The sequence below is a fragment of the Microtus oregoni genome, unplaced genomic scaffold (assembly GCF_018167655.1).
Source record: "Microtus oregoni isolate MIOR12 unplaced genomic scaffold, Mior012 000035F_ref0000213, whole genome shotgun sequence".
Lineage (NCBI taxonomy): Eukaryota > Metazoa > Chordata > Mammalia > Rodentia > Cricetidae > Microtus > Microtus oregoni.
The window spans coordinates 25,053,804-25,075,701 of NW_024543094.1; the positions used below are offsets into that span (position 1 = coordinate 25,053,804).

Sequence of the window (21,898 nt, forward strand, 5' to 3'; positions counted from 1 at the left end):
GACTTGAATATGGAACATCTTCCAGCACTTTCACAATATACCAGGGATTAAGCAAAGGAAAGAAAAAGTGTTCTAGTAAAGTTACAGCTTTATGTAATTGAAACCATTATATATGTGAATTTGTCATTAGTGTGTTGAGAAGTTAGTACCAAAATATGTATAAATGATAGGTCAAATTAACCTAAAATTTGCTTACATGACACATAGTTAATAACATATTGCTTCCTTGGGTTCTGTTTCAGAAATATAGCTTTGATATTAGCCATCACAGCTGCCTTCATGTATATCCAATCTGTCGATACCCTTCTCATGGTTCTTCTGCATAATTTTTCTTTGGAAGATGGCCTTTTCTTCAGTTTTTTGTATTTCTGAACTGATTTGCAAATGATACTTTAAATTCATTCTCTGATTCAGTAACCTTCCATATGAACCTTTCTTTTCTTCTCAATGACTATCACTGCCATTTTATGGTTTCTGTATGACAGAAAATCTAGTCAAACAGTAAGATGTGTTCCCTTGTGGTCACCAATGTGTTCTATCACCACACCTTATCTGAACTTCCCTACTCATCCTTCACGTCTGTTTCTGATAGTTTTCTGATATGTCCTTATTATTGTTAGTACCCACTGAGAGAAAGCTTGCACATTTTCCATCTCTAAAGATTCTTGCCGGGCGATGGTGGCGCACGCCTTTAATCCCAGCACTCGGGAGGCAGAGGCAGGTGGATCTCTGTGAGTTCGAGACCAGCCTGGTCTACAGAGCTAGTTCCAGGACAGGCTCCAAAGCCACAGAGAAACCCTGTCTTGAAAAACCAAAAAAAAAAAAAAAAAAAAAGATTCTTAACTATGGATGAATGCTAGAGCTAATGGTGCCCCTTTAGGGCATTCTATATCTGAAGAATGCAAGGAATAAAAGTGTGGGGTTCTTCTTCACATCAGGGCAATTCTGAAGGACCATCTAAGAGTTAGGAATAAGGACAATCATTCTGACTCCATCACAACCTAACTTCTTCAGTTCTACACTTCATTTTAGCCTCCATTGTTTTGATCCCTAGGTTTTTTGTTTTCTTTTCTTTTGCTTTTGTGTTTGACATGTATCTTGGTTCTCACGCTTTCACAGCAAGTGTTTAACTGTGTGTATATTGTGTGTGAACGTTCACATCTGTGTAAGTGTTTGTAGGTGTGTGTGTGCACATGTGTGGAAGACAGAAGTGAATATCATATGTCTTCTTTAATTACTCTACATTATATATATTTAGGTGGTTTCTCACTTGAATTTAGAGTTTGCTGATTAGGATTGTCTTTTTTTTAAAATTTTAAAATTATTTTATTATATTTTACTCTTTTTTCTTCTTCTTTTTTTTTAAATTTATTTATTTAATAAGGATTTCTGCCTCCTCCTTGCCACCGCCTCCCATTTCCCTCCTAATTTTCTAACTTTCTCTGGTGACCTCATTTCTCCCTCCGAACTCTGGTCTTCGTATTTGCCCAGCTAATGTTTTACTGCTTGGCCATAGCCCTCTCAGAGCTTTCTTAGAAAATATCTTATACCCCAAATCTTCATATCACTTCCAAGGACCTTAGCTGAGGGAGAATTTTTCATAAAGTTCTGACCATAGTCCTGCTGGGTCACAGAAACTGAGATTAAATCAACAGCTTTGCTCAATGTTTTTCCTTCAATCTTTTTTTTTCTACCAGTTTTACTTGTGCAGATGTGAAATAGAAAAATCATAACTAATGCTCACTTAGTGGTTTTGACATGTCAGATGCTGAATATTGATATAGTCTTTCCAACACCCCATACCTCTGAGAAGATTCTGCTCTCTCATGAAAGAAGTAAACACTATCATGTAAAAATTAACACTGTCCAGATCCTTTTTTTCCTTCACTCTTACAATTTCCTAAATATAGAAGAAAACCGCTTTCCAGAGCCAGTTTGTGCCCTCCTAAAACTTTTAGTTAATAACACCTTATCTTGAACACCTAGCCATTTTTTATGTCCCATGAGTTTTTCCCTTATATCCTCCAATGCTGTATATTAAGGAGAATCATTTTATTAAAAAATTTAAATCAAAATTAGTAATGTTTAAAATATTTTATAAAATATTAGGTGATTTAGAAAAATTACAAAGTAGAAATTAGTAGGAAACAAATATTCTTTCTACTAATTTCCAATAGAGTAGCTTTTTTAACTTCCGGTGTGTGTGAAAAGGAAAATTTGGATTCTATAATCACTATGAAGAATAGCATAATGTAGTTATTGTCATGAGAATAAGAAGAATTATGAAGTCAGTTTCATCCAGTTTGAAGCATTAAACAATGATGAACCAATTTCTGACTCATTACATGCACATAGAATTTCTATTTTAATTTGTTCTTTTTTTAGATGGTCATTAGGATTTGTTTCCTAAGACATTTTAAAATTTTATTTACACTTAACTGTTATAATATGTGTTTCATATGTATTTTATTATTATACATCTTCATTTGGGAAAGGAAGAATAGAGGGGATTGATAGCGATAGAAGGAGATAAGAGAGGAAATATGGAAGAGTACCTAGAATGTAGAGGTTGTTGAAGAACTAACTTAATTTTTAAAAAATAGAAGAGATAAATATTACTTTTTCTTCTTAAAGTTTCATATACCAACACGATTTCTACCTTTTATGATCCCTGCTGTTTATATACAACCACCGTAGACTCCACAAGATTGCTATTTTGGGGAGTCACAATGGCAGCAGCATTTTTCCACTGCTGCTGTTGACCCTGGAAAGCTTTTGTTGTCTTCCAGGTGATTCTGTGTAGTTAGCCCTGTGCAGGTAGACTCATAGAGCTGCCATCAGCAATGTGAGTGGAATTTTTGAACACTTTTTAAAACTTTCTTTCTATTTATTCTTTTTGTCTTTCACATCATGCTTGTCCATCCCATCCATTTCCTTGTCCCTTCATATCTGCCCTTGTAACCTCCACCAATAAAATAAAATATAATATAATAAAGTTTAAGAAGAAAAAGAAAAAGAGGGAGAGAAGGAGAAGTTGATCTTGTCATAGAAGCTGTAGCGAGACACATTGAGTCACACAGTAAACCCTTTTATCATTTATCTTTACTTGCAAGTGTTCATTTCAAAGAGTCATTATCTGGTTCGAGGCCTCTGGTTTTTGTTACATATGGATGCTGAATCCTCACTGAAACTCCTCTTGGTTATATCCTGCTGTTGCCCTGTGTCCTGGAGACCCTGCAGCTTTGAGTTAGCAGGACCAGTCCATTCATGTGCACCTGCAGATCACAGATGTGATAGGTCACTATATAACCCTGGTTCTGGGCATGGGCAGGTGCAGGGTTGATCAGCCTGCCAGTTCTCACTTGCCTTCACCACCAGGGTGACATCTTCTGCATTGCCCAGGTTAGTTTACTCCTTGACTCCTTGCAGCAATGAGCAAGAGGCTGGGCTGGCTCTTCTGTCTTCAGGTCCTCAGGGTTGATTCTCCCACACCTAGACCTTCAGGTCCTGCTCTATTGTGTGGCCTAGATATGGCGTAGGGGCCACTCTCCTGAGTGCTGCAGCTGATGAAGAGCAGGGATAGTCCTCCAGATCTTATGACCTCAAGGCCAGCTCTTTTTCCTACCGAAGGCATGTATGGGGCGGGGTGTGCTCTATAGTGCTGCCCACAGGAAGCACAGATTCTGTTCTCCCAATTGGTGCAGCAGCAGGGGTAGATCTTTCATTCTTATCACCTTAGGGTTAGCTCTTCCACCTTCCTCAGGTATTGATAGGTGAGGGGCATCTCTCTCCTGACCACGCCTCCATATAGCAGATGAGGGGAGGGATCATGCTCACATTCCTGGGCTGTCTCACATGTGCCCTCATCAGCAGGGTCAGCTCCTCTAGGCTGCCCAGACAAGGCACAGGGCTCCACTTTTTTTTTTATGTGATTTCTCTGTCTGCATGTACAACTTTATGCCAGAAGAGGGCATCAGATACCACTATAGGTGGTTGTGAACCACCCTGTGGTTGCTGGGGTTTGAACTCAGGACCTCTGGAAGAGCAGCCAGTGCTCTGAACTGCTGAGCTGTAGCTCCAGCTTTTAATCAATTGTGAGCATTAAGATTTACCCAAGTTTGTTTAAAATGTCTGTACAAGTGGACAGCAGCTACTCTCCAGTCTTTTGCCTCTTTGTTTTCAGAATATTATGATTAATAGATGAGGGTATAATGAAAATCATGAGTTATTATTCCTAATCATCTAGTTCTAGAATTATGTAATACAAATAGACTTCTGTTGGTGCTACAGAAAGCTGGGAGATGGGGGTAGTTCTCCAGAGGTTTGAAACCAGTTGTTTTTAAATGGATCAGTAGAACATACTGGAAAAGCCATAATACGAGGATGAAGGAGAAGCAGAATATGAACTTGAGGGTTTAAAAGTTAAGGCCCAATTTTACCTCTGGTTCTTTGTAAAATAATGCAAGTGAGTGTTTTACGCTTCAAATTAACTGAACAAACCCACTAATAAACATTATGCGCTTTCCTTTTCTTATGTAAATGTGTGTGGCTATCGGCAAGAATCGCCTCATTCTGTCCTTTGAGAACCCTTAGGTGGTGTTTGGTGTTAGCTCATTGCACCATACTGTTGACATACATACACTACTGCTCTTTCTTGCCCATTGACTTCTTTCTCAAATTTCTTATCTTTTTTCACATTCTTACATAATTTAATGTAAAATTAATTTTTGAGGATTTAGTGAGAAGTTAAACTTTGGTTTATTGTTTTTCACACACAGTGGGGTTCCAGGCACTTAAAAAAGAAATAGTGATTGGTGCTTGCATTTTCTAGAGAGAAAATTCACATGGTGGCATGTTACTCAAAACCAAGCTAAATTTGTATACTTGGCTGTATATTTAGATATTGGGGTGGCTTTGGAAGTTAGTTGTTACTGAGATTATCTGCTAAATGAAATGAGGACTAATCATTTCATGTTTAATTTCTTTAACACACCTCAGTTTTGGGTTTCATCTAAAACCAAGTACAGGACATTCTGAGCCTATAGATTAAACCAAATACTCATACAAAATATCTGGGAAATTATCCTTATTGAACAGATAAATAATTGTTTCTTGTCATTATTGTCAAAATGATGCCATATAAAAGCCATGTACATTAATGTTGTATGCAAGATTATAAATAATCTAGAGATGGTTTAATGTATACAGCCGATTATAGGCATGTAAGACTATGTATGCCACATTGTACTAGAGACTTGCACAGCTGCAGTTTTGTATCTTATGGGGGGCAGGGCTTCAGAACAAATCTATCATGTATACCAAAGGACAGTTGAGGTGTCAATATCTTTTCAGATGATGTCACTAAAAGACAGGGAATGTGAGAAGTGACAACATCTCCTGCAGCCAATTGAACAGACGTGAGTCTCTGGAACACTAGATGGCTCATAATGGAGCCCAGCTAACTGGAGACCTTCTAATTTGGCTCCAAAGCCCAGGATGTTGCATGCTTCCTGCCCTTTGTTTGCACACACACTGCCTGGACATACTCCCCCCATACATATGCACACATAACAAGGGTTCTGTAGGTCTAGGAAACAGAATGCTAATGAATTTCCGCCTCAGTTTATGTTTTGGTATATAAGGCTGTTTGGAGAATAAACGCAGAGGAACTTTCAGGATGTGAACGCATGAGAGATCATTGAAAATCTCCCTCCTGGAAAAGCCATGTGAGTTGTGTCTTTAATCCCTCCCCTTTGGTCCGGAGGAATAATTTAGGGTCTGGGCTGGCACCGGACCCTGACAGGGTCTGTGTCATTTGGACTCATTGGACAGTAACTTGATATGACCTTAGTTGACTGGATAATGTATGTTTATATAACAGTGAACATATACATTAAACCAGATCTGAACCTTGATGCTGGTCTCTAGAGTCTGCTTTTGAGAAAGTCCTCCATGACTCAGTCTTCCTCTCCACTCCCTCTTCGAGCCTCTTGCGAGAGGGAGCAAAAACCCTACAGAAATTTGTGCAGTTGTTTCTGGCAGTTGAGTGTGCTGTGTCTCTGTATCTCTGGTGGGGAGGGGGGCGTGTACAGTGATCTGGGAATGGCAACCGGGGAAGAAGCGCTAGGAATGGTACCTGCACTTATTTACTCAGGATTTCTCTCAATGAACTTGCACATCATACTAGAATACCTTTGAATTTTTAGGGATGAGAAGTAGCTTGAAACACATGTTATATTTTTTTTTTCAGATTGTTCCAATTTTGTTTCATCGTGAAACATAATACTGGAGTCTTAGGTTTCTTAATTATTGAGAGTTCAGGGTGAGATGAAGCATATGTCCATCTATAGCATAGGTATATGTGATCTAGAAGAAACAATAGTTAGGGGCTTAGGGGAATAGAAGCTGATGGAAACTCATCAAATTAAAAAACATTTTAATTTGATGCTTACAGCAGGTCACTACACACTACTATGAGAGTCTAGAACAATGGCAAGCAAAGTTTCCTTTAAAGCAATGAAATTAATAACAAATCAGTGTTTAATGCATTTTTCCATATAGCAAGGTTGAATCATTGCAAAAGTGGTTTAAGAGGCATTAGTAAAAAATAAAAAATAAAGAAAGGCATTCCTATCCTCTCTCACATCAGTTAATGTCAGAGCTAATCCACATGTCAGAGCCTCTGGGAGAGCAAACACAAATGTGTGCACAGCTGTCGTAGCTGCCAGGCAGAGAACCCTGGGCCTCCTTACCTGCTTTGCCCTTTCAATCAAAGGATCTGCATATTTCTCACAGATCAGACATTTTCCTAATTCATACACTGCTCAGAGTCTTCAACACTATATTGTCTCAATCGCTATACATTCCATATTTGGAATTCCAATGGAGTGCCTTAACACTTGGTAAAAACAAAAAAGACTTTGGTAATTCTTATGATAAAATGTTTGGGAACTAGTAGATTAACTGATGTCTAAATTGAGGATCACAGTCAGTGTGGGAATCCTCTTTTCTTATACTACAGGAAGGGTTAGAATGTGACAGCTCACTTAAATAGCATTAGGAAGTCTACATTCTGCCTTTAAATAGCTCTGAAAAGATGTCAACTTAAATGCACTGAATGAGAACCAGCTAAATTACAACAAATCCTAATGTATTATGATCTTAATCAAAGCTTTTTTTTTTTTTTAGTCAGATTTTATCTGGGTCTCGTTCTATATAAAGAAGATAACTCAGTGGGCGTTTCCCTTCTGCTGGATAGACAACTGTCCACACCAGCTTGCAGCTGCCAGTGCCAAAAGCACTCCACACTTCCTTCCTTGCAATATCTTACTAGAAATAACATTGTGATCCAAATTTCTTTTTTTTCGATAGCTACAATTTGATAAGTATGTGAATAACATTTACAATTGCTTCTCATTTAAGAGATGTAAGCTTATACTTTTTAATATCAGTTTATAGAGGAATATCTGGGCCCTGGAACATCAAGAATAGCATACCCGGGAGCAGTCGCTTCAAAAGCCAAATGAGATGAGCACTGATTTCCATATGCTGCTGGATTCCCAGATGTAATTTATTCTGGGGTTTCTTACCTAGTGCTGTAAAAGCTGATTTTAGGGACTGCCTGAGGCTGATTGCCCCCCCCCCCCCCCGCCATGGGTGGAGTTAAAAGAGAAACAGGTTTATCTTGTATTTGGTGAGGCCCAAGAGACTGTGACTTGTATAGGTGACTCAGTAGAATCAGAGCAAAGGACTGTGCCACTTTGCTTCAGGAACTGTGGGAGGTCTAGATCAGGATGACTGTGCTTTTTTGATTTATAGAATATTCATTTGTCAGAATATTTGAAGTTTGTGTTTGCACGTGTGCACACACACAGGCTTGAGTTTAGAGAAAGTGCTAGTGAGCAATTTCATTGGTCACTTGGTCAACGGGAAGTTGTGACTTTGGCCTATAACCAATTCATCAAGTTTGCCACCTTTTCTGTCTACTCTATTACTTTTAAAATATACTATAGATTGATACCAGCTCAGCAGTTCTGTTATACAAATGGGATTTATCAGATAATATACCACCATGTTTGGTGAGATTTTATGAAAGAGTTTAGGTCAAATATTGAGCAATTATAATGAAAATTTAACTTGCACAAGCAGTTTAGATGCTTTCAGTTTCCAGCCTCAAGATTCAGAACGTTCTTTCTAAAATGACATAGAGAACAAAGATTTTCTTTTTCATCATAAGCCAAAAACTTCCATATGGGAAAACTTCTACATAGGAGGATAGATATACTGGATGCTATACCTTTTTAAAACTTATTTTTTTTTGAGAATTTCTTTAAAAAGTAATGTATTTACATCATGTACATACCTTCTTTTGCTTCTAATTACTCCATATTCCTCCCTAGAGTTTCTCTCAAACTTTTGACCTCCTCCAAAATTCTTATTGTTACATATATTTTATACATTATTGTGTACATGTGCATGTGTTTAGGGCTGACCATGCAAGACTGTAGAAACTCTCTGGACCCATGTATCTACAGAACTGAGTCTCTCTCTCTCAGCCTGGCTGCTACATCTTACAATCTCATTAAATACAAAGACTTAAATAAAATAAAGCAAAGCTGTATGGAATTTTTTTGTTGTTTGTTTTTCTCAAGGCAGGGTTTCTATGAGTAACAGTCCTGGCTATCCTGGAACTCACTCTGTAGACCAGGCTAACTTCTGCTGGTATCTGTTTTATATTTTAGTCTGTCTTAAGTAAAAATATGCGTTAATTCAGGGATTTTAATGACTTAATTTGTCCCCACAAGCCATGTTATGTTAAAATTAATGACCAAATAATGATAAAATATCACTCTGGGGATCAATGGCTTAGTTGGCAATAAAGTTTTTATAGTTAAATTTATAGTAAATGGACGAGAAGGTTAAAATCAATTTTTTTACTTTAAGGAAATAAAACTCTAGAGTGACAGAACATGATGATGGATTCTTCAAATACACGTTTCAAATGTCATGCCAGAACATTTTTTACGACCACAGTGTCATTAAAAGCCTTAGTTTCAAAGGCAACGGCTGTTTTAATTAGAATGGTATTTTAAAACTTAAACTGCAAGTGAGTTTATAGCAGAACACCTAGTATGCAGGGCACTCCCTCTATGGGAATCTGAGGGACAAGAGCAGTTATAAAGTCCCTAAGTAATGAAGTGTGACAAAGACCGGTGTGGTGTCCATAACGCTGCAGGGCTAGCGGGAGAAATGTCATGTTTTCATGGTAGAAATCAATCATTTTCTCAACACAAGGGACTGTCTGGAGTACAGACACATGCCTGTTACTCCAGAACTCAGGAGACTAAGTCAGTAGGATTGGGAGTCAGAGGACATTCTGCACGAGTGAGTAAGTTCCAGGCTAGACTAGGTCATCTAGGGAGAGCTTGTCTTAACATCTCCTTCACAAAAACAAAAACAAGGGTTTTTTTTTTTTTTGGTTTTGTTTTATATATTATACATATATTATATATAAAGCAAAACCAAATGATACAGTGCCACTCTTTAAATATTGAAATAGTTTGTACTGGTGAAGATCTTCCCTGTTTAGTCATCAGTCATACTGGGAGAAGCCACTGAAAGAAAAACAAAAGAGCAGAAATTTGGTTGAAAGGACTAGGTTTGTTTTTTTGTTTGTTTGTTTTAAACAGCCAAGAGTTGTCTTGGAGTATATCAGGCATCATATCCTTGGTTCCTAGAGGTGAGTTATTTGCATTTTCTAGATCCCATTCAAATACAGTGTGAGTATTTCAGAGTCTACAAATTCCTTCTGCCCCATACAGAACTAAATAAATATCTATCAGTTCTCATGGCATATGTACTCTCAGCTGACACAGAAGCAGATCTACAATGTCAAGAAGAGGTGATAGATAAGTTACTTTTTCCTTGCTCAGGAAAGGCAGGTTTATTCTGGCTCAGTGTTAGGGGCCAAGCTATCACGGAGGAAACATAGTGATGCCAGGAATGTGAGACTTGCCGTACTATCCTGCAGTCAGGCAGCAGTGTGGGAGAACACTGGTGCTCAAGATGCTTTCTCCCTTGGTTCAGTCCTAGGTCTCAGGTCAATGGAATGGTGATGCTCACATTCGGAATCACTTCCCTGTTCTGCAAATCTTGTCTAAAAGCACCTTCACTTATATATCCAATGCCGTGTTTCTGTACTGATTATAAATCCTTCAAGTTGACTGGAAGATTACTATCAGTCCATATGGCAAAATGCACCTCAAAAGGAACAAAAATAAAATGATAGATTTTTTATTACACAATGTTCTATATATAAAATTATTAATTTGTTTTAACATATCCTAATGTCTATCTAACAAATAAAACCATTATTGTTAAGAGAATGTGATAATTGAGAAATAGCCAAAGAGGAAGGAAAGGATCTGGAAACTCATTCCCAAGTGGATTTAGGAATGGAGAGAGAGGAAAACACTTAGAAAAATTACATAGAAACAGGCATAGATTAAATTGCAATCTAACAAGAAGGCTGTGAAGGAAGAAGAGGGAGATACATGAGAGTCATAGAAGCAAAGGCAAGTTTGTCGAAATTAGATGACAGTGTGGTGGGGTAGGAAGAATTAGCAATGTGTTTGGTCTTGGCATGTTATGTAAATAAAACCTGTTTGGGATATATCAGCCACAGTACCTGCCATGTAAATGTAGGGAATCAGCCTCAGCACCATAATGATGTAAATTGTTTTAGTTGGAAATAATCTTCCAGAAATAAATAAACATTTATTGTGATTTGGGAATGCTCTTCAAATGCTGGATAGGTGGAGTTTTGTGTGGAGACCCCTGACTTCACAAATAATATCATGGAGACTTATTATTAATTATTAATACTTGGCTGATAGCTTAGGCTTGTAACTCACTAGCTCTTTCAACTTAAATTAATTCATATATTCTACCTATGTTCTACCACGTGGCAGTACCTTTTTTCCAGCATGGCATGTTCATCTCCTGCTTCCCGTGCATCTGGCTGCTGACTCCACCATCTTTATCACCATGATCTCTTTTTGGTCACAAGTCCTGCCTAACCTCTTCCTTCCTAGCTATTGAACCATATAGCTTGTTATTGAACCAATGAGCGAAACATCTTCACAGTGTCCAGAAAGATGGTTCCACAGCAATGCAGTATGGCCCTCAGTGCCTGTCTGAGAGCTAGTCTGATTGTCTGACCTGGGATGCCCATCTGTAATGCTGTGAATATGTTTTACTACCATTGGTTAATAAGGAAGCTTCTTTGGCCTATGGCAGGGCAGAATATATCAAGGTGGAAAATCCAAGTAGAGATAAAGGAGGAAAGAATGCAGAGTCAGGGAGACGCCAGCTAGCCACCAAGGAAACAAGACATGTAGAAAACAAGGTAACACCAAAACCATATTGCAATACAGAGAGGAATGGAAATGGGTTAATTTAAGATATATGAGCCAGCTAATAATATGTCTGAGCCATTGGCCAAACAGTGTTGTAATTAATACAGTTTCTGTGTGTTTATTCAGTCCTTGGCATCTGGGAAACAAAAGCACAGTCTCAATTTATACTTGTTTTCAATCAGAGAAGAGGATAACATCTAAATGGATAAATACACACAGAATTCAAAACTCTAAGCAGTATGGGGGAGAAACACAGCTTCAGTTCAAGTAGCCCAACAGGCTTTTCTGAGTAAAGTCTATCCAGCAATTCTCAGTGGATTTTTAATTCACAATAACTAATGCTGTGAATGTCATGGGGCATTGCCAGTGCCAACACAAATATAGGAGTACTGGCTAATCTTGGATGTCAACTGGACACTTGGCAAGTGAGAACTACTGAAGAATCGCCTTCATCAGATTGATCTATGATCGTGTTTGTGGGGGTTTTCATGAATGCTGTTTGATGTGGGGGAGCCTAGCTTACTGTGGGCATTGCCCCCTCCAAAGGTGGGTGTGTGGTGTACAAAAAGCTCACTTAGCATAATTCAGGGGAGCAAGCCAGTAAGTTGTGGTCCTGCATTTTGCTGCCACTAGTTTCCTATCTTCAGTCCCTACCTGACTTTCCTCAATGGCGAACTGTGACCTAGAGATCCCGATGAATAAAAAAGCAACAACACAAAAATAATAAAAAACAAAACAACAACTAAACAAGGTGATTATTAGAAGGGTATAGATTTGTCTCCAAGTTTTTTTTTTTATCCCTGTACTGTAAGTCTGGGCTAGTTTAATTGCTAAGTAGAAAAGTTTATTAATTATCTTCATATTACTGTGATGAAACACCAGGACCAATGTAACTTATAGAAGGAAGGGTTTATTTGGGGTGTATGGTTCCAGAGGGTGAAAAGTCTATCAGCACCATGGTGGGAGCAGCATATCAGCAGTCTTCCATGGCTATGGGAGCATCAAGGCAGCCATGGAGACTGGGGCAGGAAGCTGAGAGCTCACAACCTATTAAGTATAAGCAGAAAGCATACTGGTAATGGCAAGAGCCTTTTCAGTCTCAACGCCTGTCCCCAATGATATTCAACCTCCAGCAGGGTCATACACATCGAAACCTACACAAACAGCCTTTAAAACTGGGGACCAAGTATTCAACCATTAGATCTATGGGGACATTTTTATTTTAGCCATCACAAAGGGTAGTCAGATGCCCGCTACACAAGGAGGTAGAAAGTATGTAGGTATTTGCGTATATAAGAAATCATTTTGTATTATAATAATAAACTAGAGTTCAACTCACTTTTCTTTAAATATAATCTTTAATGGTATAGAAAATTGACTGCATTGACTGAAAAAATTATTTAAAGATAAGACAGGAAAGGAAATTTAAGGGAGGGAGCTAATGCTAGGGGTGGGAGAGAGACAGAAGAATAACCAGAGTGCATTAAATACATATATGAGGCTGTCAAAGAAAAATTTAATCAATAAAAATAAATGGTTATTAAAGGAGAATTGTACTCTGGCGTGTGTATGAAAATCGTTTAAACAATAGTACATTATATTCTGTTAAGATTGCAGGCCTCGTTATGTAATTCTTAATAATAAAACCACAACTTTCTGAACTTTTCAGTCAATAGCTTTAAACCTCGTTTTCATTTCTTTTCCTGTTATCGACCGGACTTTTTTCAATTAAATGCTTCATTGTAACCAGCAGTCAAGTCTGCTTTGTATAAATTCTTATGACTTGGAGAAACAGAGCATTATTTGTCTTCATTCAAATAATGGACGGGATGTGAGAAAGCTTCCACAAAACTGGTCCACAGAGGATGCTTTAAAATAGCATGCAGGTCTGCAGAGTTTCAGGAGCAAATTCGTTTCAAATTGATCAACGTTTATCCCTTTCAAAATCCACTTAGGAAGTTTCAGAAAGGCACTGTAATGTAAGGGAAGTGAAAGAATAAAAAGTAGAGTCAAACCGCGTCCAGTTTTTTTCCCCTTTGAGTACATTTAATGTGACAGAAGAAGCTAAAATAAACTCTGGCTTTTTGAGCCCTTTAAAATCACCAGAAGTAACCGCATTTCCTACGACTTAGAAGGAAGATTGTGTGTCTCTGTGTGTGCACACGTCACTTAATATTTAGAACATGTTTTGCATATAAAGTGTTATGTCTAGGTTTGATATGACCTTGCCTCTTCTACCAAGCTCCAAGCACTTCAGTATGTTTTTCCCTGCACTCAACACAGCAGAGACACTGATGGGGAGAGAGAGGTCTTGTTACTGAAGAGAAACTCTGTAAGCTGTAGCTATGTGCAGTCCTTGGGATCCTGACAAAAGAGAATCCTTTGGTTCTAAATAAGAGAAGCATATTAGTCAGGATTAGTCAGGGTTCTCTAGAGTCATTGAACTTATGGAATGAATTAATCTCTCTCTCTCTCTCTCTCTCTCTCTCTCTCTCTCTGTGTGTGTGTGTGTGTGTGTGTGTGTGTGTGTGTGTGTGTCTATATCTATGAAAAGGAGGGCACACCTATGATCCAGATATTGAGGCAACAAGACAACATGCCTTTAATGTGGGGATTTATTGCAATAATTTACCAGCTACAGTCCAACAATGGCTAGTTGCAAACAGACATTTCAAGAATCTAGTAGCTTCTCAGTCCTGCAAAGCTGGGTGTCCCAGTTGGAAGGGATGTGCTGACAAGGCAAGGGCAGGTAGGTAAGAACAAACCCTTCCTTCTTCGTTGTCTTTCTATAAGCTTCCAGCGAAAGGTGTTGCCAAGATTTAAGGTGTGCCTTCTAGCCCACTTCTGGATCAAAGACATGTTATCTTCTTTCCTCAAGATCTGGATCACAGCTGTGGTCTCCATTTCTGGCTTATTGTTCATTCCAGGAATAATGTTGACAACCAGGAATAGCCGTCACAACAAGGAAGGCTGCATTGACTTAAATATTTCGATTATAGATATAGTAAGAAAGCATAAAAGGCACCTCACGAAAGGTCTTGCTCTATCGATGTTTTCATCCCTTACATAGAAAGGCAAATCCCCCACTCAGTGCTTTCCCTCCTTCTTTCCTTCCACACTGGGCGGTTATTCCAACAGCCTACAACAAGTGTCTCTCAATGTCAAGCTTCTCTCATCATGTTACCATGTGGGAATGGGGAAATGGTGGAGGGTACTTACTTCTCTGACTATAGCTTTTTACTACACAATCTGCTTTTTTTTAAACGTTTTTATAAGGCATGTTGCCTGAGAAGTAGGGGAAAATCTCAGACACTTTGGTTTCTGACTTAACAAAATAAAGAAATTTATAGACTTAGGTGCTTTTGTGACCAGACAAAATACATGAATGATGGACAGGTATCAAGCATAAGATAATCAATAGTATGCAACATAGAAGAATAGAGCCTGTGATTACCACAGTGCAGTGTCTTCTTGAGAAATATCCTTCTTTAAAACATTGGCCACCTATTTGACTTGGGAAAAACTTTTAAGTTAAACCAAACCTTGATGATCTAGGTCTAGCCCAAGAATCACTATTTAGTCTTTTGTGTATTACATATAAGATATTCAAAGGCATGGTTAGATTTTGTTTTTCATTTTGGTTACCATAGAAACACTATAATACCAATGTGGACACATAATTCTTTTCCTAGGTCAAAAACCTATAAAATACCATATTCTACATAGCTCAAATTTACCTAAAAAGAAATTCATTCTGAATACTAAAGAGTAACAAAAATATTTACCATTTTTCTAACCCATTTAAGGACTCAGACAGATTATGTAGAAATCATATCTTTCTTTGAAGAAATCTTATTTTACTTGGTTTACTTATCTGTTTAAGTTAACTTAATCCTTTGGTATCACAATTATATTTTTATTATCCATCTCTGCGCCTAGTTCCTTAAGCAGTTTAGATGTACTTTTGTGGTCCATACTTAATAATTTTTTTCATATCCAGTGTAATATTTGAAAGATCCAATTATTCTCCAGTGGTTTGTGTGTGCAATAAGGCCAACCTGAGACAGACCTATAAACATAAGGTTTGTTAGATAAAATCTGAGTTTTATTTTATAGGTATTCCTGTTAAGGTTTTGTAAGCAGTTCTAAGGATGATTAAAAGCCCTCATATGTTGAATTAAACAATTTTTTCATGTGTATTAGAGGGCAGATTTTCTTATTCTACAGCAAACTTTCAGGGCCCCACAAGGATTACCCATTACACGATACATATTAACTAATTCTCTGGATGTCTTAGTCAGAATTGAGGAAAATTCCTCACATATACTTAGTGAAATGAGGCTTACAAGGCCTTTAGTTTTCTGGGAAAACAAAATGAAAACTAAGGAGAAATTATTATGAAATATGAGGGGGAAATGTAAATGTCTGTTCTTTGGAAATTGTTGGTAACTAGTAAGGTGTGACTTTGTTCATGACTTGAGCAAATAGATGACGTGCTTTGAAAACCCCATATACTAGAGATGAAAAGAACATATGATGTCTCTTCCATCATTAAAACATTGCACTTCTATAAGAGCAGAAATGCTTCAGTGTGCGTTAGTAAAACAGCAAACAAACAAAAAACCCATGGGAACTTGTGGCATGCAAGAGTCTTACATCTGAGGTGTGGTGTTTCAGGCAGTGTTTGTAGGTATCCCACGGTATCAGGACATGAGCAAGCAAAATACATATGCTGTTTATTTAGAATCATGGATGTAGGAAGGTATGTGATATAGCTACCAAGACATCTCAATTATACCACACTAGTTTTGGAATTAATTTATGGTTACATGCACCAAGAAATCCTTTGCCAAATTCTTTCCCAATTTTTTGTAAATCCACAGTTGTGACCTGTAAGTTAAGAAAGCCATAGTTTACACTGAACTGGGTTTTCAATTGCATCTTATGGTATTTAATAAAGTGCAATGGGACGTGGACATAAAATGTGGCTTCCCTAATTTCCAGAAAGCAATACTATCTTGCATATAGCACTAATATTCAATGTACTTCTATTCACTCTAAAAACAACACTAGATATAAAGAGGAATTTTCAGAACAGAGATATTTTGTATGTATGATTGCATACAGGCACATGAATGCAGAGACATAATAATTTCAAGATTATTCATGATAATTTAAGAACTTTTTATGTACTTAAATTAAATATAGGACAAAAGTAGTTTGTATCAATATTTGAAAAATTAGTTTTAAGACTATGATGTGTTACTAAGTGTTGTATTTATTTATTCATTTACTTATTATATGTATTTACTGGGTGGGGGAGTGCTCCCCATAGTATGTGTGTGGGGATCTGGGTACAACTAGCAGGAGTGGGTTCTCTCCTTCTACATTGTGGGTCAAGGGGAGCAAACTCAGGTTCTCGATCTTGTTGGGAAGAGCCTTTTCTTGCTGAGTCATCTGACCACCCCCAAGGAGCCTTTTTAAATGATTTGTTTGACCAGTTATTAAGAAAGACTATCTGGAAGACACAGAATAAATATTTTATTTTTATCAGAACTTGAAACTTTTGTCTATTGGTTTTCAAGAATGCTCACATGATATGTCCTTAACATAGTGATATTTTGACAAATATTATGTATGGTTGAATTTATGTATGATAGCAGGACCTGCCTATCTTCTTTGAGAGGCAGTAACAATGTGTTTTCCAGGTTATACCAAGTGATTTCTAACAGAAATAAGCCGTGTAAGCAGCAATGTCCCCAAATGTAACGTTCACCTACTCGGGCATACTCTAGGTTACATGACATTCCTGTAATTTTAATAAAATGGCCACTTTCTTATATTGTGGCTATACAAAGACAATAGATGAGCCTCTATTTTAGAATGAAGCTATATATTGTTTATCTGACCAAAGTTACTACATAGATGTTTCCATGGGCTACAAATGTATTTTTCCATTAAATATTTGGATCCTAATATTATTTTTCTCTCCATGCATATTGCTACACTAATGACAACCATGAGTTGTGTATATGAATCACAGTGTATATTTATTTACCCGATTTCCCTTTTTTTTCACTTCTGAGCTGAGTTGATTGTTGGCTATTTTCAGTTATTCATGGGCTTTCTTCAATATACATTTTTGTAGTAATTTTGGCCAAATTCCATGGTCGTTTTCTGTTTATTGATATTCGTAGGATTTCAGCCTGAATATGTTTTCTACATTTTGTTTTCTCTTTCAATATTTTTTTTTAATTCTTAGATATTTTCTTTGACACTTATGTACACTTTTCTCACCTTGACCCTGGCCTCCTTATTCTTCTTCCACCTCTCTCCTTCCCGCCCCCTCCTCCTAACATGCTCCTTTTCTACATTCATATCTGTTGTGTTATTTTGTGATCCACTGATTTTAATTAGCATTTTCTCTGTGATTATTTTTTGGAAATGTCTCTTGGCATAATGGTGGGCTCCTGCGTGGGTAAACAATTGAAAATAATAAAAAATTACTACCCCTCCACCAGAATTCATCTAATCAATTTAATTTCCCTTTTATCTATGATTGACAGTTGACAGACCTAACAGGTTCAGTAGGCAGCTTAAGTTATGCAAACATGGGTGCAACAGCTATGCCATGCCTTGGAGTGTATTTGAAAGTTTTTCTCCCTATATTCTTTCTGTCCTATTTTCCACAGTATTCCTTGAACCTTAGAGGGATGGTACAAATGGCTTTTATAGGGTTGTGCATCCAACAGTCACCTATTTCAGTATGGAAACCAACCACAGTTGCTATATTCATGATTATCATTGCAAAGAGAAGCTTCTCTGATCAGGCTGAGAGCAGTGATGTCTGAGGCCATAAACATGCATTGTCATTCTGTGAATTTAGTTAAACAACAGCATTTACCTCCTGCCTAGAGCCTAAGACCTCCTTAGCCACTGACTTTTTTTTTTTTTTAAACTGAGTTTACAATACCTGGCATGGATTTCCTACTGTGGAGCAACTTGTTGCAATGATTTGTTCTATCTTGATGGTAATGAAAATAATGCAATTTGTCAAATACACAAGCTCTTCTCGGGAAACAGCAGGTGAACGGTATTTGCCTAGAATTTGAATTGTTAAATCTTTCTCATGTTGACAAAGCTTTATGATGTCCTGGCCTGAAAAATATTAAACAAGAAAGAAAGAAAGAAAGAAAGAAAGAAAGAAAGAAAGAAAAGTTTGTTGCAGTTACCAAGTGGTTTGTGGTCAGCAAATTTGACCTTCCAAACCTCCCTTCTTGCATGGGCTGATTCATAAATGAGGGGCATGATAACATTCAGTGTAGGATAGGATTTGACAAGAGAAGTGAAATAAAAATTCTGCTTCCACAGTCAGCATTTGTGAAGGAGGCATGAATGGAAATTCTCTTTTGCTTTAATAGTGGAAAAGAGAATGTTTTTTTTCTCTTAAGTCTTTGGATTTGTGTCAAGTACTCTTTTATTAAATTATACCAAGATGTTGTGTAAGTATGCCACACATTTGCATAAGTATTAAAATAATTCATCATGATTAATTCAATTACACTAAATCTCTGCTTTAATCATATACTATAGTGATTTGCCAGTATTTCCCCTTTTCCTGGGGTTTTGGTGGAGTTACAGATTTTGTAACAGCAATATAGTCACGTGAGTTGCTGTGATTAGTGCAGTTCCGAGGAGATCAATATGGATTCATCAGCTTCAGATGCATGATGAAAAACACTTAAAATTGCTCCTGAAAGGGTATGGACATTTAACCTGAGAAGTGGATAAACTCTTGATGAAAGACAAAAGGGGAAAACTGGAAGAGGTGGGGAGTGAGAGAACCTGAGATGCCTGAAGGTCAAAAGGAAACAAGACAATCACATTGTCTTAGCACCACTCGGAAATCTGTAGGGAAGAGGGTGGAGCTGTACCATGAGATTTCAGGCAATTGAACATCCTCAGATTGAATGTGTGGAACTGAGGAATCCCATGTGAATACATATGACTGACAAGGAGCAAAGTAGCCTTAGGGACATGGGAAATTGACAATGCCTTCCTTACAGGTCAGGATCAGTGGACAGAAATGCCTTCTTCAGACCACAGCAGGAATGTTGACAGAGAGTGTGAATCATTTTCAAATGATTAACTAGTGTGTGCAAAACTCGCATCTATAGCTTTCTCTTCTGGGATGGTTATAGTCTGAGATTGCTGACACTAGAGACCTCCTGCAGAGGTTAGCTAACTTCTCCCCTTTGCTATAGATAATGAATGCACTAAGTTTCCTGGTTGCTCAGTGTTTGGCAGTGCTTTATCAGAGGTATACAGTTGTTCTGACCCCAGTTTTTCTGTACTTGTGTCTGTGTGTCTGTTCTTTCTTCATTCCTTCAGTCTGATTTCTGGGACCCAAACTACACAGGACACAGTAGACACAGTAGGGATAGAATGAGACTCAGCATCAAAATAGGCTCAGTAATGCTAATACTTCCAATAATTAAGAAAAGCCAAGAGTTTTCTTTTTATTTGCTCTGTGTGTGTGTGTGTGTGTTTCAGTGGGTGCATATATGTATGTGTGGTTTCACATTCATGCATATATGTGTGTAGTAAGGTGTATGTAAATGCTAGTACAAGTGCACTTATGTGTGCATGTGGCATATCTATGTATATGTGTGTTTGCACATATATGCATGCATACATTTTGTAGGAAGATGCATGTGTTTGATGGTACAAGCACAGTTGTGTGGGCATGTGGAGCTCAGACTACAAGCCCAATTGTCATCCTCATGAACCATAACCATCTCTGTGAGTGAGGGTCTTTCTCTCACTGAGATCCTGATCTTACCAATCAGGCTAGACTCTCTGTCCAGTGAGCCCCTAGAATCCTCCTGTCCCCACCTCCCCAATGCTAAGATTAAAGGTACTCAACAGAACTCACAATTTTTACGTTAGTGTAAGGAATCAAACTCAGGACCTCAGACTTACATACTGAATGAGCCGTCTCCCTAGACCTGTGAATTCTTTCTCAGTCATGGGTTTCTATAATTTCATTCATAATTCAACACCTTTCTTTTATACCTCAGATCTTGATCGTGGCTTCAGTTGGAGATGGCTTCACTGGTGATATTGCAATTGATGATCTGTCATTCATGGATTGTACCCTCTACCCAGGTAAGAGAGCGCATTTCCAAATCTGTTTATTTTGGAAGAATCAACAAGGAAATAAATACTTCATATTCAGGAGTAAACTCAAGTGCCCTCGTTTTTGCAGTTTCTTAAATGTATTGACACTGGAAAAATAGAGTATATCTCTGCTAATAAATAGTCTTAAAAAAATGAAACATAGGAAAGCTGTTTGAATCTGTTTTTAATCACTTGTGATATACAAAATACTAGCAAGTCATATCTGAAGTTATGATCTTTGTGAGACTTAAGTGATTGTAAAAATAATTATTCCAACGTAGTAATTATTGAGTTGTTTTTTAAACTTCATTAGCATCTCATTCATCTTTAGTGACACTGGTATTCTAAATTTAGAATGTATTCTTAACTTTTCCTCGGAACTGTTCACAACCTATTGTTTCCGCATTTTTTATTTATATCTATTGAAAAGAGACTATTTCAAAGATGTATGTCTTCACTCGCAACCTTTCTCCTAACCTCCATATCTGTGCTCAACATCTAATAAGAATCACAGTGATAAGGAGGAAAACCACTAAGATTTAGAACAGCCCAGCCTTGAAACATGGTGTGGAGAAGGGGATGCTCCTATTCTACAATGCACAGTGAAATTCATAAATATCACTCTGGTACTCAGACTGGATGCTCTTAAATCAAATGGCATGGGAGACAAATGCCACTGAGTTTACTGGGACCCAAGAGTACCTAATTTGTTGATATCATTTTGTTGTGGTTTGTTTGTCTTTTGAAATAGGATTTCTCTTTGCAGCGCTCACCGTCCTGGAACTTCCACTGTAGATCAGGCTGGCCTCAAATTCAGAGATCACCTCTGCCTGTCTCAGTGCTGGGGTTAAAGGCATGAACCACCACACAAGCCTAATTGTAGGAATTTTAACTCACCATTGTCCCCTCAAAATGGCTTCCCTGTGTGAAAGACCTTAAAGCATGTTTAGGGGCTGCACCCTGCTTCCTTCTATGTAGTTAGGATCTTTCCCCATCTCATCATTCTGGCAGTAGTGACTGCTGTCAATGGTGTTTATCTATTCCACAAAACACTATACAAAGTTAAATCTTTCTACGGATGGCCAGTAAGAAGGTAGATTCACCACTCATTCATATTTTGGTAAACGTGCCCATTCCATATGCATATGCCTGGTTATCTTTTGGCTCAAATCTTTCTAGAACCAACTCACTCATTTGCTCTTGCCCAAAGCCAGTATTGTTTCAAAGAGGATTATTCTATTTGCCTTGTAAATGTTTTGTTGCTTTTTATTGCTATATTAATAAGTATTTCTTGGGAGTCA

General features: G+C 37.7%; 1 protein-coding gene across 1 annotated transcript in view; it reads left to right on the forward strand.

Moving 5' to 3' along the window:
• Malrd1 (MAM and LDL receptor class A domain containing 1) overlaps positions 1–21,898 on the forward strand; it is a 616,720-nt gene that overhangs the window by 173,964 nt on the left and 420,858 nt on the right. The window contains exon 18 of the mRNA XM_041630809.1: positions 20,498–20,585. Coding sequence (XP_041486743.1) covers positions 20,498–20,585 — 88 coding nt within the window. The remainder of the gene's footprint in view (positions 1–20,497; positions 20,586–21,898) is intronic.